The sequence below is a fragment of the Mchenga conophoros genome, linkage group LG19, assembly GCF_057382185.1.
Source record: "Mchenga conophoros isolate Kocher_MC1m ecotype Shallow Benthic linkage group LG19, M_conophoros_male_GT1.1, whole genome shotgun sequence".
In the NCBI taxonomy this organism is placed as follows: domain Eukaryota; kingdom Metazoa; phylum Chordata; class Actinopteri; order Cichliformes; family Cichlidae; genus Mchenga; species Mchenga conophoros.
Window position 1 is genome coordinate 6,018,493 of NC_140544.1, and position 17,301 is coordinate 6,035,793.

Consider the following 17,301-nt stretch of genomic DNA (forward strand, 5'->3'; position numbering starts at 1 on the left):
AGCATCAATAAATACTGGAAATGAAAGCACGCAGATCAGTTATTCTATGTTTGGCAGATGATGTGGTGTACTGTGGATCATGAACTACTCCTTCATCACACGTTGCAAGTTCATTTTGATTTCATCTGTCCAAAGAAGCTTGTTCCATCATTGCACAAGACTCTTTTAAAATGTATTTTCTAGCAGTCTTATCTTTCTGGAGATCAGATTTTTGCATCTTGAGGTAAGCCGTGTTTTGTGGACATTCAAAACATTTGCTTCACTTCAACTGTATGTACTGTATGCATATGTTCTCACAAACATTTATTAATTTCAACGCAAATTTTTGGATTATACCATAGAGTTTTATTTCCTAAGTTTGTCATGAAATAATGACAAAATTACAAACACATTTTTCCATGAACGTGTTCATCAAACATTAGTCCAGATACGTTTGAGCCTGTGAAAACCAGCTCTAATTTTAAGTGGTTGGTGAAATATTTTGTTCATTCCTTTAATTTAAAAGGCTGAAAGACAAATCCATTGTAGTGTAGAAAGGCAAAATGACAAAAATAATGACTGTATTATGGAGGGAACACAGTGGACTCAAAGAACATCTCAGGACAGAAACAGCAGATGCGATGTGGAGAAAGCATTTACATCGTCACTTGACATTTCTCAAAAACCAGACAAAAAAACAAAACAAAAAACATTTTTGGATCCATTTAGTGCATTTTTACTGCAGCAGTAAAGGTACACAACATTAGGCAGATGTAACATGAAGACTCAGCAGCAGCAGCAATCAGTCAGGGTGAACCAGGATGCATCATTAAATACTGTTATGTGGATACAGTGAAAAGGCCACAGTCTGCTTCACTCATCATTTCAACACAAAATTCATTAAAAAAAACAAACAAAAAAAACAGACGTCACTCTGGCTGAACTCCCTTATTCATTTGGAAAATATAATCTTGCAGAAATACCTCTGTAGTCTGCAACAGGAATAAGGAATACAAGGAAAATCAGATGATACCATCTCATGCGTTAATTATAGATAACCAAATAAATCAATAAATAATTAAGACAAGTACAAACCAAATCGACAGCAAAATCAAAACAAATCCAAATATTGTATTCCTTTAACCAACTCCATTTTAAATTAAAATGACATCCTTACTCGCACATAACCCATAACCTAGCTCAAACATATTGAAGGCAACGTGTATGTAATACTGGGTTTAAGCAGACAGCACGCGTCTGTCTGCTAAATCGATAAGGCATTCAGAAAACCGATGTTAGCTTGGCAAATACTGATGATTGATCTCACGCTACCTGCTTGTTTTTCCAAGGATGCTATAGTTGAGAGGAAGTGACGCGCGGTCAAGTGTTAAGAATTCAAAGTGTAGCTTTAAGCAGACTAGGTTATGCAGTGATCCGTTTATTTTTGCTGTGTTATAACATCTGAGGGACTCATTTGTGAACATTCATCCATTCAACATCACCGCTGCTTTGGTATTTGCAGGTCAGGAGAAACACACTTTTCAAACTGGGCTCAGTTTAGGTAAAGTAGTTACAACTTTTTATAACAGGTCTACATTCACGACTGTTGTTCCAGCAGCATTTAAAGTTACCACCAAACACCTCAAGATTAACTCAGAGGTTTGATGCCCATATCCTGACAGGTAGAGTGGTTTTGGTAGGCCCTGGAAGTTAGTGGTTTAATGCTCTGACTGGTCTTTACAATGCATTCAAGCGTAGACTAGCTGTCCTTCTACTGCAGTTAATGTATCCACGAATCTGTTCACTGTACTATCAGCCGAACTGACTGAAGTCAAGGACGTCCAGTTTCACTGTCAGGCAAAACAAGCAAGCAAGTGCTGGCAAGTGTCTACCAGCTTACAAATCAGAAGAACCTTTTGACTTCATTGATTCATTTGATTCATTTACAAGTTGCTGCAGGTCCTCTGCTTTAGCCCAAATATCTAAGCCAGTTCTTACTGGAAGCACAACCCTTGATTGCGCAGTGTGAGCACTACAGTCTGCCAGTGTCCTGCACTGATAAATACATATGCACCACTCACTTCCACCTAACCATCTCTGGTAGCATTCAGTAAGTATGTCTTCCCAGGTCAGTCCAGCTGGGACACCAAATGGAATGAGGAGCTTAATTATTATTTATTCGCACACATTTATTCCTGATGGGAATTTCCCATTCAGCTCGCCATTACAGCTTCCACCATCTGTAGCTGCAGCCACTTAGTGTCCCGTAGTAAACATTTGATTCTTTTGGGAATTCAAAACTGTCCACACTAGTTGAGGATAGCAACCGAGAGGGACTGCCGCTAGAATCCATCGTCGTAATCTCCGTCACAGCCGTAATCTGGAGGGTGGGGGAGAAATAGAGGGTTTAGATACACTGAATGAAGAATGATGACTTGGTGTTGAAATCTGCGGTACGCACTCTGAAAATCACATAAAATGTGTCAGTGGAGACAAGTTGGTAAGATTTTAATGAAGACGTATAAAGGAACTTTATTTGGACCGTATATTTTGCATAACAACAGGGAATCCTTCCCTTCCTTTCTTATCCTAATGGCCTGGAGCCAAAATGGATTTCTGAGATGCAAGTAAATAAAATGTTCTCAGATCTCTGGGAAACTGCAGTCAGCTGGTGGTATCTCTAGTCAGAATGAAATGATTGAACTTCTGCAGCAGCCTCCGAGATGCATGCTCATCCATAAAGACTTCCTGGTGTGTGCCGAAACTCTGCGAACAGCCAAGTTTTAATTTCTTCTACTGCTAATGCTACTCTTCCAGTGTGATCCGGCAACACTGCTCTGGCAAAAATACAACTTTTATGACAGTTTGAACTTTAACACTGAGGTTGCAACCTCATTTTTTGTCCAACCCATACAGATTAGAGACATAAGTTTCAGCGTAAAAAGGTAAGTGGAAGTAAAAGATCAAGAAAAAGTTTGGTAACAAAAATTGCAGTTCCTCTAATGACCACTTGAGGCTGGCTCTAAAAGAAGGCATTCTCTAGTGACTTCTACATCAAAATGTAAAAATCAACATGTTTGAAGCCTGGAACGAAACCATTTTGGTTTCTGGTGTCATCTTCAGTGCATTCATTTTGAGCCCCCAGCCTCGTCCAGCTTCAGAGGCTGGACAAGGCTGACCCTGACCTTCTGGCCAAGAATAAACAAAGAGCCCCCCTACAGGAATCAATTAAACAGCTCAGGACTTTTTTTACTGCAGCAGAGTCAGACCTTAAAGTTTAACAGCCTGAGACATAAAGCGAAGAAATGTAATCTTACCGAGGGCTCATTAAAACGTGCCGGGAGTCCGAGCAGAAAGAGAGCCAAGACCCAGAGAGACAGATTCATTAAAAGAAAGAAAAAAACGATTCCAACTGTTTCACAGTCCAGACACATTTAGTCTTACTGAGAAGTGACAAAGCAGTCTGCCACTCAAAGTGTCAACTAGAGTCAAACGTTAAGATGAGAAATTGCACTGAGGAATTCTCACTTCCATCAGCATTTCATCATTTCCCTCCATGTTTACAGAGCCGCCTGGCTCCTGACTTTAATTCGCTTTTTATCAGTTCAGTGTGATTTCTCATTAAGTTATTCTCAACAATTAACCAAAAACATTTTTAATGTGAAAGTTATTGTTAGCATAGATGCAGCAGAGCAAACTACACAAAGTGGTTAGAGGCATGCATCTTTATTGTGACGATGTGTTGACTTAAAGCTAAAAAGCTGCAAAAAGTTACTCAGACGTAGTAAATGGAGACAACAGTAACTGAGTCATTTACTCAGACAATAGTTTTATGTGATTATAATCACTATTTCATGCCTGTGAGGTAACCAGACCTCCTTACTCCAGCCACCTGGGGTCTCCTCCCGGCTGGACGTTCCTGAAACACTTCCTCTAGGAAGCATCCAGGAGGCCCAAAGCACCTTAAATGCCTGATTTGATGCAGAGGAGTGCCAGCTCTACTCTGAGACCCTCTCGAGTGACCAAGCTCCTCCACCTATTGTTAAGGCCGAACCCCGACGGCCCGTGGGGAAAGCTCATTTCTGCCCTTTGTATTGACGATCTCATCATTCTGTCACTACCCAGCTCAGGCTATCGCCGAGGTTTTTCACTCACACCGCTTTACCTCAAAGTCCAGCAACAGCCTGTAAATCTCCGGCTCCCTTCTTCTGTCACTTGTGAATAAAACCCAGAGATACCTGAGCTCCTTAACATACTCAACGAACATATACTTAGACAAAAGCGATGTGGTACAGCATGGATTTGCTTTCATCAAGAAGCCAAATGAAATCATACTAATGCTCAAAAGATGAAACTGTTCAACCAGAAAGGTGTGCATGAAAATAAAATGTAGTTGGATTTGTTACTTTTGGATATTAAATAGGTTGTTTATGCAGAAAGCTGTAGCCTCAGTCAGCCTACACATTTCAGTCAGAAGATAGCAGACAGGTTAAACCCACCATTGCTGCCCAGCATCTCCAAGGCACTGACACAAGTCTCGTCCTCCTCATCCTCTTCCTCATCACCGGGGACGTCGTCATACACAACTGGCCCGCTCTCCACCACCACCCCGCTGGCAGGGGCTTCAACGGGCAGCGGCAGGGGGTTGGAGCTGCCGATCTGTACAAACAGGAAATATTGTTGCTTGTGAGCAGACATGCATCGTTGAGTATTTTTAATATTTTCCTCGGCAGGACACAAGTTCGCCCTCGGGAAATCTAAGCCAGATCTGATCTCGTATGCCCCACTTCCTTTAAAATGAAAAAATAACAAACAGCGTAGTATCTGTGATGGTGTGGAGGTGTGGAGCTGTAGGGCAGGTGGAGGGTACGCGCCGTGGTGAGAGGTTTCATTTGCCGCACTTCTCCACATATGACTAAATACAGCATCGGAGCGCGACCACAACCTTATCTTACAACAAGTTATTACCTCATTTTAGATTCTGCCTTTCTTTTTTTTTTTTAAATCTGCATAGTCTACACTGCACTCGGTATCATATGAAAGGATGAGAAATTAATCAGAGCCTCGGGGTAAAAACACCCTTCAAAGTTCATAAAAAAACAGAAGCCTGTGAAATTAAAAGTGAAGGGCTAAGGGTGAGCATGAGGGACAAAAATGTAATTAGAGTGCCCTTTCTTTTTTTTCACTGCTTTTCACATTGTCTGGGTTGAGCTGTCACATGTTTTGTGCATAGATGTGATAAATTCCCCTCGAGGGCAACTGCAGGTGACTCTGAACCGGCGGAGTCTTTCCAGTCGCACGCTGGGAGACAAAAACAGAGTTGTTTTTGATCAGAAATCAACCCACCTGAAACTGCAGGAAATGTAGGCAGCGTGACGGCAGCAGCAGGAGAAAGTAAACAAGTGGTATAGGTGGGAAAAAAAAAAAAAAGGACTCGGTGGAAGGAAAGGACTCTGAGGGGACCATTTTCCAGGTGTGGAATCGATGATGAAACAAATGTCAGCAGTACAAATGTAGAGCTGTCTGCCTTCATGACCCATCAAGCAACCCCACTCAAAAAAAGGAAAACAAATCAAACCAGAGATTAAATATGTATAAACTGTAAACTGCACTCAGCACTCCCTGACAGCAGCAGTCTCCTCCAGCAGAACAAACACTACTCAAGGTTAACCCAAGTAACACTGGGAAAAAGCCACCAGATCCTACTTCCAAGCATTCGTGGAATGCTCTAGAATAGCGGTGTCAAACCTAAGGTCTGTGGGCCAAAATTGCCCCTAAAAGGGTTCCAATATGGCCCACTGGATGTCTTTGAACAATGTGAAAGTGGGCACATTTTGGACTTCTAAGTTTGTTGTCATGTAAAATGAATTTGACATTCCTGCTCAAGATCAAGTCCCCACCTCTCAATGCAAAGGAGCCATTCTGCTGTCAACATTGTCCTGCTATACTGGGATGCAGACACGCCCAGAGGTATGACAGGGAGCTGCACAGTGTTAGGCAGGTAATGGTTGATCAGTGCATTTATGGAGAATGGCTGTTATTGATTTTTGCTTTTTGTGCATGAGGCAAGAGTTAAAAAACAACTTTTTAAGCTTCCTGTTGTAGCTGGATAAGCAGAACTGCAGTTTATGGTGGCTTTTCAAGCTTCAACAAGCAGCACTTGCAAACAGATGAAACTCAAGCAAAACCAACCAAACTGAAAACAAAGCTGCAGCATTTAGGAAAATAAGAAAAGTTACGAGCAGAAAACACAACTGGATATTAAAACGTGCTGACCACGGTCCAGCAGGGGAACCTCTGCTTCGTCCATCCATACCTAATAAGCCACCAACCACTGGAAGTTAAGTGATGACTTGGTCCAGATGTTTGGTATACAGCTTCATGTCGCTGATGTCAGTGTGTCAAAATGACCCTACGGTAGTAGAAACAAATTAAACTCCGGTACACATACTACGCTCCGTGTCGATATATTCAACCCTGTAAGACAAAGAAAATTTCCCCTTGGAAAACACTGGAGTACCTCCAGTCTCATTCTGAACAATCACATCTTCACTCCAATCTGAGTTTTATTTATTTTGCTTAGTGATGAAAAGTACAGATATCAAACAGACTATTGCACCAGGGAGGCCAGATGTGCATGGGTATTATATTTTTTTCTGCTTTCCAGGCTGCCATAAGCTAGACAATAATACAACGTCTAAACTCAAGTCTCGCTTTTTTGCTGCAAATGTCTTTAAAATAAAAAAAATGTTGTTTAGAGGGAACTCATGCAGTTGTATAACTGCAGCTACAAGGGAACCTACACATTATTGCCTTCCTTTGAGCCAGGGCTAATTATAAAGCTGGAGCAGAGGCCGGTGGAGGGTCCACAGTGTGACGGAGAGATATTTCTTTTCTCCTCGGCTAAAACCTGTAGGAGTTCCTGCTGGGCCTTTCATTCCTGCCTTCTTTCTCCCCCTTCAATTTTCATTTCCTCCTCCATCCTTCCTTGCTTTCCTCCCACCTTTCTTTTATTTCACATCTCGTCTGTTTTGCTTCATTTAAAATAATAATAATAATTCTACCCACATCCTTTCTCGCTTTTTCCATCTCTCCGATTGTTCCTTTATGCACTGCTTCTTCTCTTGGCTTAGACTTGTGCTTTTTCCATCCTCAGATTTGGATAAATACCAAATGATTGTACAATAAATTAAAAAAATAAATAAATCCAGTGCAAAAACATTCTGCTATCCCTTCCTTTCCCTTCTCTGCTTCTCTTTTGTTTCCTCTTATTCCTCACAGTGGAAACCAGCTGGCTTTAACCTCACCAGCTCATTAGCTGCCGCTGAACAGCAGTCATAATGTGGGGGAAATAAAAAAATAATTAAAAAGAAAACATAACGACATAAAAACGGTGCTCCAGACTAATTAGGAGGTGAGAGCTGTTAAATGGGTCAGGATGAGAGGAGAGGAAGCTGTGACGAGGGACAGACACGAAGTTTCTTTGTGTTGGTGTGAACTATTCAGCACTGCTGCTCATAATTACACAGAGATAATGTTCCACTACAAATATCATGTTGCATGTTCAAAGCAAGCTCTCCAGCGGTCGAATATCTACTATTTTAGCTTACTTTAAGCTTCAGCCCTCTAACAAGGGAATTGGTTGTTAGGAGCGAGAAAGCAACCGGGGAATACGAGCGCTCAGAAGGTTTTATTGGTGTGAAGATGTAGACATCTGATAGCCTGGAGTTACTCATGCACAAGACAGCAGGAAAAAAAAGAGTTAAAGGGAACAAACCACAGTGTGGAATAAGAGTTTTGGATAATGCCAGCCACTACATCTACATCCCCGTTTCCAAAATAGTAGCAAAGCTTTCTAAAAAGTAACTAAAAATTAATTCCATGACTTGCAAATTCTGTAACTGAATTTAATCAAGTTGCAGACATTTAGTCAGAGCTATTTAATTATTTTTAGAAAAATGGACACATTTCAAAGTTGGGCCGGGACCACAAAGAAAGAAAGAGAAGGAAAAAGCTGTGCAATGCTGAGAACAGATGGAGAAAACATGGAACATCTTACGAATAATTCCACCAATTAGTAACATGCTTGAATTTAAAAAGAGCGTTTGAGACACGCTCAGTTGTTCTGAAGTAAAGAAGGGCAGGAGTTTACCGCTCCTTGATGAACTGCATGTGCAGATTCTTCAGATTATTATTGTACAATCAATTTGCAGATTTCATCATTAACAGATTCCGAGATTCTAGAGAAATTCATGTATGCAAGGGACAAAACAAAAAAACATTCCTTGGTCCAGCCATGGACAATGGATACAATCATGACTTTGTAGTGGAAATCACTTCATGTGTGGAGTGGACTGAGGTCTATAAAAATGTGAAACTTTTAACGATACTTAGTTCAAAAGTTACCTCGTATTAATGCTTGTTTTTGTGTAAAGGTGCATTAGTGCACATGGCATGGAGAATGTGTAACACTACACTGATCAGGCCTAACATTATGACCAGCTGCCTAATAATGTGTTGGTCCTGGTCTGCAGCTATGCAGCCCCACATACAACAAACTGCAATCCACTCTGTATTCTGACGACTTCCTGTCACTACCAGCATTAACGTTATTGGTAATTTGAGCTACAGTGGCTCATCAGCTGGATCGGATCACACAGCAAGATCCTACAAACAATCAGTCGCTCAACAATCAAAACTTTATAATTGTTTGTTAGACTGAGAGTATCCAGGTTAATGACATTTAATAGACCACTTAAATTTGTTTGCATTATTAGCATCCATGTGTGAATTAGTGTGGATGGGTAAAGGAAGGGTAAATGGACGGATACTTTTATAGTCCTATTTACTCTAACTGAGCACTTAAAGCTCTTTTTACTACAAGTCTCATTCACCCAATCAAATTGGGGTTCACTATCATGCCCAACGATACTTCAACACACAGACTGAAGTAACCATTGATCTTCTCATTGGTAGACAGCTCGCTCTGAGCCACAACCATGCCGATCAAGCAGAGGTTTTGCATATTTTCATCTTTCTGCATCAATTTTATCACAGTAAAGGTGTTTTCCTGGGGTGAGGGAGCAGGTCGCTGTGTTTCTGCAGGATGAGCTAAAATTGGTGCACATCATGAACTTTATCGCTGTCCGGAAAGCTTCATTGAGAATACTTCAAATACATTCGGCCATCACTTGCCAAAATTATTGCTTGCATAAGCAGGCTATATCTGCAACACCAGCGAGGCTGTGCACAGCTCAAAGCCCTTCCTCCTGTGACCTCATCACCCTTTTGAGATTTCTAAGCTTCTTTGAAAATCCCCACATCTCTTAACTGCGCTGCCTTCTGCCTCCTCCAGCCTGATGCTCAGCCTAAACATGAGTAGACAAATAGGGGAAAGGGCAGAGAAGAACAGCTGCGCCAGTTTCAAGTTCTCTGTAGTAAACTGATCATTTCCTCCCTCGACTGGCTTTAAAAAAAGGAAAAACTGTACAGACTAATTGCTGGGTCGCTGGAGAGGGTGATGGAAATTGGTTACTGTAAGGCAACGAACAGAAACAGAACAGGTTGGCAAGTAGAGCTCAAAGAACACATCGCTTTTCAATCTGGCCCTGTTGCTGGAATCAAATGCCAACATTACATAACATGAGCTGCGAGCTATGAGCAGCCGCAGCCAATGGCGACGGCCGTTTGCTTCCAGTTCCCAAGGGAAGGTGAGGGGGGTTGCTAAGTAACAAGCCTTGTTGACCCAGCCCCTTGTGGCAATGTTTTCTTCCTAGCTGACAGAGCCTGAGCTCCCTGAGCTACTCTATTCAGGGCTGCCAGCAGCACATGATGGCGAGGGAGACAAAGGCTGTGAGGAGGAGAGGAGAGGGGGGAGACGAAGGGATTGGAAGGAATGTGGAGGAAAGAGAGGAAATATGAAAAGAAGAGCGATGGGAAAAAAGAGGACAGCAGCAGAGTGAGGCAATAACGGGAAGAGATGAGGAAAGAGAAAGCAGGCAGAGATTTGCAGGACTTGGGGGGGAAAAGAAAAGTTGGGAGATTTTAAAAAGCAGATGATTCGCTGGCATGTTTTTCACCAAGTTTTAACGGCAACTTACAGTTTCAGTGATATCGTTAATTCCCCTCAACTTAGTTGTTTTTAACATCATTAACACCACAAGAGCCACAAATATGACAAATTCACTCAAAAGCTTTTTGGGTTGTTTTTTTCCCCACATTAAATAACTTCACTTTATTTCTATAAAGTCTTCAAATATGGGACACAAACCAGCATGCACTCTCTCAACAGCATGTGTGACTGTGTTTACTGCTGGTTTCTTAACAGAAGTGTTTTATTTAACATCAATCTCAATAACATGTTTGCTAAATAATCTTAAAAGTTGGACAAAAATAATAATAGTGTTTCTTTTTTTTCAGCCAAAAATATTACAGAGCTTTTTATACAGTTACAAGTATTTGACCCCCTGCTGAATTTATAAGTTTGCTCACTTCCAAACAAATGAACAGTTTCTAGCTTTGATTGTAGTTTTATGTTAATGGACACAGAATATCAACCAAAAAATAAATTAAAAAATACAAAGCACACATTACATAAAAGTTACAAAGTGATTTGCGTGACTTTGAGTGAAATACGTGAATACCAGGAAGAATTCTGACACTACCATGTGACGACTACCATCTATCAATTAATGCAACGAGCAACGAGCTGAGATCAGGAGTACCTGATCTCAGCTCGTTGCATGTATAAAGCACACTTGTCCAAAGAAACAGTTTATCCATCCCAGTTCCATCCCAAAAGGACGTCAGGGACAAGATCGTCGGCCTGCACGATGCCTGAACGGCATGGAAATGGAAGAAATATAAAAATGACCATCAGCCCCCCTCGCTCTGGAGCTCCATGCATGATCTTGATGTGAGGATGATCATGAGAAAGGTGGTGGATCAGCACAGAACTACACGGTTGGAGCTTGTTAATGACCTGAAGGCAGTTGGGACCACAGTCACTAAGAACACCACTGGTAACACACACTGCTAAGTGTACAGGATGGCTGCACCGCATAGATTGGCCAAGGCGCGGGGCCACGTACCATAAAGTCTTGAACGAGAGCCACCTTCCCTCAGCCAGAACACTGAAGATGGGTCATGGACGGGTCTTCCAGCATGACGATGACCCAAAATATAATGCAAAGGCAAAAAAGAAGTGGCTAAAGAAGCACATTAAGGTTATGGAGTGGCCTAGCATGTCTCCAGACTCGGTACTATACAGTGGGGCAAAAAAGTATTTAGTCAGCCACCGATTGTGCAAGTTCCCCCACCTAAAATGATGACAGAGGTCAGTAATTTGCACCAGAGGTACACTTCAACTGTGAGAGACAGAATGTGAAAAAAAAAATCCATGAATTCACATGGTAGGATTTGTAAAGAATTTATTCGAAAATTAGGGTGGAAAATAAGTATTTGGTCACCTCAAACAAGGAAAATCTCTGGCTCTCACAGACCTGTAACGTCTTCTGTAAGAAGCTTTTCTGTCCCCCACTCGTTACCTGTATGAATGGCACCTGTTTGAACTCATCATCTGTATAAAAGACACCTGTCCACAGCCTCAAACAGTCAGACTCCAAACTCCGCCATGGCCAAGACCAAAGAGCTTTCGAAGGACACCAGGAAAAGTATTGTAGACCTGCACCAGACTGGGAAGAGTGAATCTACAATAGGCAAGCAGCTTGGTGTGAAAAAATCAACTGTGGGAGCAATCATCAGAAAATGGAAGACATACAAGACCACTGATAATCTCCCTCGATCTGGGGCTCCACGCAAGATCTCATCCCGTGGGGTCAAAATGATCATGAGAACGGTGAGCAAAGATCCCAGAACCACACGGGGGGACCTGGTGAATGACCTGCAGAGAGCTGGGACCAAAGTAACAAAGGTCACCATCAGTAACACACTACAACGGCAGGGAATCAAATCCCGCAGTGCCAGACGTGTTCCGCTGCTGAAGCCAGTGCATGTCCAGGCCCGTCTGAAGTTTGCCAGAGAGCACATGGATGATACAGCAGAGGATTGGGAGAATGTCATGTGGTCAGATGAAACCAAAGTAGAACTTTTTGGTATAAACTCAACTCGTCGTGTTTGGAGGAAGAAGAATACTGAGTTGCATCCCAAGAACACCATACCTACTGTGAAGCATGGGGGTGGAAACATCATGCTATGGGGCTGTTTTTCTGCCAAGGGGACAGGACGACTGATCCGTGTTAAGGACAGAATGAATGGGGCCATGTATCGTGAGATTTTGAGCCAAAACCTCCTTCCATCAGTGAGAACTTTGAAGATGAAACGAGGCTGGGTCTTCCAACATGACAATGATCCAAAACACACCGCCCGGGCAACAAAGGAGTGGCTCCGTAAGAAGCATTTGAAAGTCCTGGAGTGGCCTAGCCAGTCTCCAGACCTCAACCCCATAGAAAATCTGTGGCGGGAGTTGAAAGTCCGTGTTGCTCGGCGACAGCCCCAAAACATCACTGCTCTCGAGAAGATCTGCATGGAGGAATGGGCCAAAATACCAGCTACTGTGTGTGCAAACCTGGTAAAGACCTATAGTAAACGTTTGACCTTTGTTATTGCCAACAACGGTTATGTTACAAAGTATTGAGTTGTATTTTTGTTATTGACCAAATACTTATTTTCCACCCTGATTTACGAATAAATTCTTTACAAATCCTACCATGTGGATTCATGGATTTTTTTTTCACATTCTGTCTCTCACAGTTGAAGTGTACCTCTGGTGCAAATTACTGACCTCTGTCATCATTTTAGGTGGGGGAACTTGCACAATCGGTGGCTGACTAAATACTTTTTTGCCCCACTGTAGATAATCTGTGGAGGGAGCTGAAACTTTGATGTGGCTAGCAGCAGCCAAGAAGCTTAAAGGACAGAGTTTCAGTAAAGAGGAGACGACCAAAATCTCTCCTGAGATGTTTGCAAACCTGGTGATCAACAACAAGAAAGCTCCTACCGCTGTGCTTTGCAAACAAGGGTTTCTCCAACAAGTACCAAGTCAGTTCCTATGAGCTCATTAACTCACTACTTAAATTCTGATGTGGGTCAGTCTTTGGTGTTAAATCCCAACAACACTGTGGATCTTCTAACCCGGGATATTCCTCGGCAATTACCAATCATCAACAGTTCTGCTACTCGCAGGCCACAGCAAGGAGTGAGGAGATGGAACTGCCAGGAGCCGAGACGCGCTGCTCTAAAACCAGGTATTTTCTAATGGAGGAGCTCACATTTTATACTTATGATTCCACTGACAGAATTTCTCATCCACATAATCCTGTAAATGGTCCGACTGTCAGTCAGCTGATCTCAACTATAAAAAAATAAAAAAAAAACTGACATTTTTACTTCCCAAACCCTGCACGTCAAGTCAAACTCCTGCTGCTTCTCTACAGAGTGGTTAAAAAAGAGAAACACGGAAAAAGCTGTGAAAAGAGAGAAATAAATTATATAAGAAATGAGAATGACAAGGGATTAAAAGACTGTTAGGGAAGTGTAAAATGAGATATGGAAAAAAGTAAGGAAGAAGAAGTCAAGAAAGCTACATTTAAGACTTTGAAACTAGTAACACTACCCTCGACTGAAATGAAGTCCAATTTAAATCAAATTAAAAATCAAAGCAGAAGAGACTGCCCCATTTCTGAATGGAAAGCTATGAAGCTATAAATGGTCAGAACGAGGACATTTGGAAACTAACTGTTCAAAGCCAAGAAGTCTAACTAAGTTTAGTAAAGGAGATAAGACACATTAGCGAAAGTAAACTCCTTCTGTGTGGACTGATTGGAAACTGGCCAACAAAAGCCTACTGTATCACTGCAGTGTGATAAAAAAAACCAAAAAAAAAAAACCCTGAAGCTGCTGTTTAAGACATTTTTATGTTCAAGTTTAAGGCTATATTTATTTTAAGAGTCTGTCAAAAAAAATTTTTAGAAGCAGTCAATGCCCGGGAGAAAGAAAGAGTGAAGGAGGAGTAATATAGCAAGGCCAAACAAAGACACAGAGCGGTTCACCTCTCACACATTTATTGCTGCCTGCTCTGCAGAAATCAGCAATCAGCTTTTATTGGCTGAGCAGGAGAGCTTGACACAGACTTACAATAAGTCTGCTACAGTCAAAGGTTCATGGTAGTTTGGTTATTGTCAAACAAACATAAAAAGACCAAAATCAACAATAAATGTATCCAACCAACAACAACTGCGTGGCTATGTGAAGCCTAATTTATATCACTCCTCTGATTAATTCAGGCTCTCTGCAGATTTACATCGTATTCTGTGTCACAGTTCATCTGCATCTTAATATGCACTGCTCAAACAAAAGCCAAAAAGAACAAGAACCAGATATCTATACTGATATGAACCGGGTAATGTGTTAGGAACACAAGGACGCCATGTCGTTTGATGGAAATGAAAACGATAAACCCACAGAGGACTGATTTCAAAATAAACTAGTCAAGCTAGTCCATTTTGACGATATAGTACTCGATATTCTGCTTGGCTCCCACATGCTTGTATGCATGGCTGACAACATCGGGGCATCCTCCTAATGACATGATGAGTCCAGAGCATCACTGAGCTCCCGGACACTCTGAGGGGTAACCTGGCAGCATCGGATGGAGCAAAACATAATGTCTATTGGGTTGAGTTGCGTTTCTATTGGTCAGGTGACTACCTAATGGCAGTCAGGGTTCTGTTGCCTAGTTTATAGAGGTTATGTGCCCCCTTAGCTATGGCTTCTTCAGACCCCTTCACATGTCTGTCACATGTTTAGGGTGAACTTGCTGTCACCTGTTAAAGAACAGATGGTAGACCTGCCAGTTCTGGTATTCTATGGCAAATGCAAATCAGGCACCGCGGTGCTGAGCAGTGAGCACAGGGCCAACTAGAGCAGGGGTCTCCAACTCAGTCCTTGAGCGCTACGGTCCTACAGCTTTTAGATGCACCCCCACTCCAACACAGCTGAATCAAATGAAAAGCATCTCTCGGGGACTGGAGTTGGAGACCCCTGCACTAGAGGTTGTACCGCTGGGCCCTCAGGCCACCTTCATGAAGTCTGTTCCCGATTGTTTGGTCAGAGACACTCACACCAGTGACCTGCTAGAGGTACTTTTGTAGCTCCCAGTGCTGATGCAAGCTGCTGATGGGTTAAAGGCCTTCTATGGCCCTGTCCAGCTGTCCTAGAGTAACTGCCTGTCTCCTGGCATCTAAGCCATGCTCTTCAGACTGTTCTGGGAGACAGAGTAAAACTTCTGAAAATGTCACTTATTAATGTGCCGTCATGGAGAAGTTGGACTACCTGTGGAACCTCTGTAAGGTCCAGGTATTGTCTAATGTTACCAGATGTTACCAGCAGTGGCACTGACTCGAGCCAAATGCAAAACAAGTGAAAACAGTCAGAAAAGATCAGGAAGGGAAAACGTCAGTGGCCTCCACCCTTAAAACCATTCCTGTTTCGGGTTTGTCTCTTCGTTGCTCCTCTAGTGCACCTGCTGTTAATGTCATTAAAACTAAAGCAGTTAAAACCAATCAACAACCCCCTCTGCTACTTAAATGACCAGATTTTTTCACCCTCACAAGCTATGGTGATCACCTTGAATACACAAATAAGGACCAGACCTTCTGCTTCACTGAGGTTAGTGACACATTTATAAATAATCACTTATCATTATATGTAATAGGAAATTCAATTGAGAAACCAATTATGACAAACCATGTGAAAGAAGCAGGATAAATCCAGGTACTTTCTCATTCTACATCACAAATTCAATTTGTTATAAAGCTTTCCTGCTCACTGATTTGCAGCATCACCCACAGTGCAGTACAACTCAGAGGTATTCATTTGGCAGCAGTGGTTGTCGTCCCCCCCCACCCTGTGAAAAAATGTTAAAAATTGCTCAATGTTAAGTTGCAAGCCTTATTATTGCCTAACCCGCTTCCCTGTTGGTTCACATAGACTTCACAGGAAAAGCCTTTTTTTATGAAGTAAAGCAGTGATGACAAGACTGGACCATCAATCTGGTTACTTTATCACTTTCACTGTAAGGAATATCAAGGCTGCTCTTCCCCTTGAAAATACTCTTATTCACACAGCACAGTCAAAATACAGTGAAGCAAAGGAAGACTGAACCTGAGTGAGTGTGTTAAAGTAAACGTGAGAAGTTAACCGACTGATCGACATGGTGACTGAGGTGTCGTGCATTTTAGGAGCAGCGGGGCAGCGAGTGTTGTAGTGCACAAGAGTGTCGGAGAGGAAGAGCAGATGCAGTGAAGATGAATGGAAACTTACCTGCTCCGTGGCCAGCTTTTTGTTGGGCTGTCCGCTGATGAATGGCTGTAGCCTGCAACACAGACAGCAACATCATCACACTTAGCCTTCTTTATTTTCTTTAGCTCATTTGTTTTATTACTGTTCAACATAAGTCCTACTAATCATAGTGAGGCAGAGGAGCTAGCTTGTATTTGACACATTGCTAACATCAAACTCAAACATGAAACATTTTCTATGTATTCTAGGTTCTTTTGTGAATAAAATCGGGTTAATGATATTTGCGGTTTCACAGCATCCCAGCTTCTTTTGGAACTGGGTTGTAAACGTGCTTCTTAAGTGGAATCATTGACTCTATCTCCTTGGTGTTGTAACTAGATTATTTGATGTTATATGGCACCCCATAAACAGCAGCTTCCACAACAACCAAACCAACCAACACATCTGGACTTCGTTCACACAGTCTGTGTGTGCAACCAGCAATATTCATCAGTACTGGACAAACACTGTCCCTGTAGGTCTTTACCTTACAATATAAAGTGCCTTAAGGTGACTGTTGTTGCGATTTAGTGCTTTATAAATAAAACTGAAATGAACTGAACAGCACAGCAGTCCTACAGTGAAGCAAACACATTGCCTACAAAGGTTACAGACTAATGGGCTCCCCTTTGTTTTAACAGTGCTGAACAGCAAACACTGAAATGACATAAAATACTTAAAATTAACCTTGATTTTTAACAGCGGCTGGGCTTTATGACCTTGAAGTTGCACGACTGTAGAAAATGAGTTCCATTACTCAAACTGAAGCACAATCTGAAATGCCAGTGAGTCTACAAGAGGATTAAATGTGCGGATTTTATGAACCCCTAAAAGCCTGAAAGTAAGATATTCATTATTTTTCCAGACATTAGAAGATAATAAAATCTTCTATTCTGAGGCCAGTTCAGATTACATTTCACTGTTAACCTCAGCAGCGAGGACACCGCCTGCCTGCTTCTGCTC

At 42.0% G+C, this 17,301-nt stretch overlaps 1 protein-coding gene across 2 annotated transcripts in view; it reads right to left on the reverse strand.

Annotated features, from left to right (window-relative positions):
• Positions 1-322: 322 nt before the first annotated feature.
• Positions 323-17,301, reverse strand: part of brf1a (BRF1 general transcription factor IIIB subunit a) — a 125,476-nt gene continuing 108,497 nt past the window's right edge. For both annotated transcript variants that reach the window (XM_085256274.1, XM_085256273.1), the window contains 3 exons: positions 16,321-16,372; positions 4,479-4,638; positions 323-2,359 (listed from right to left, as the gene is read on the reverse strand). In XM_085256274.1, coding sequence (XP_085112400.1) covers positions 2,322-2,359; positions 4,479-4,638; positions 16,321-16,372 — 250 coding nt within the window. In that variant the 3' untranslated portion in view covers positions 323-2,321. The remainder of the gene's footprint in view (positions 2,360-4,478; positions 4,639-16,320; positions 16,373-17,301) is intronic.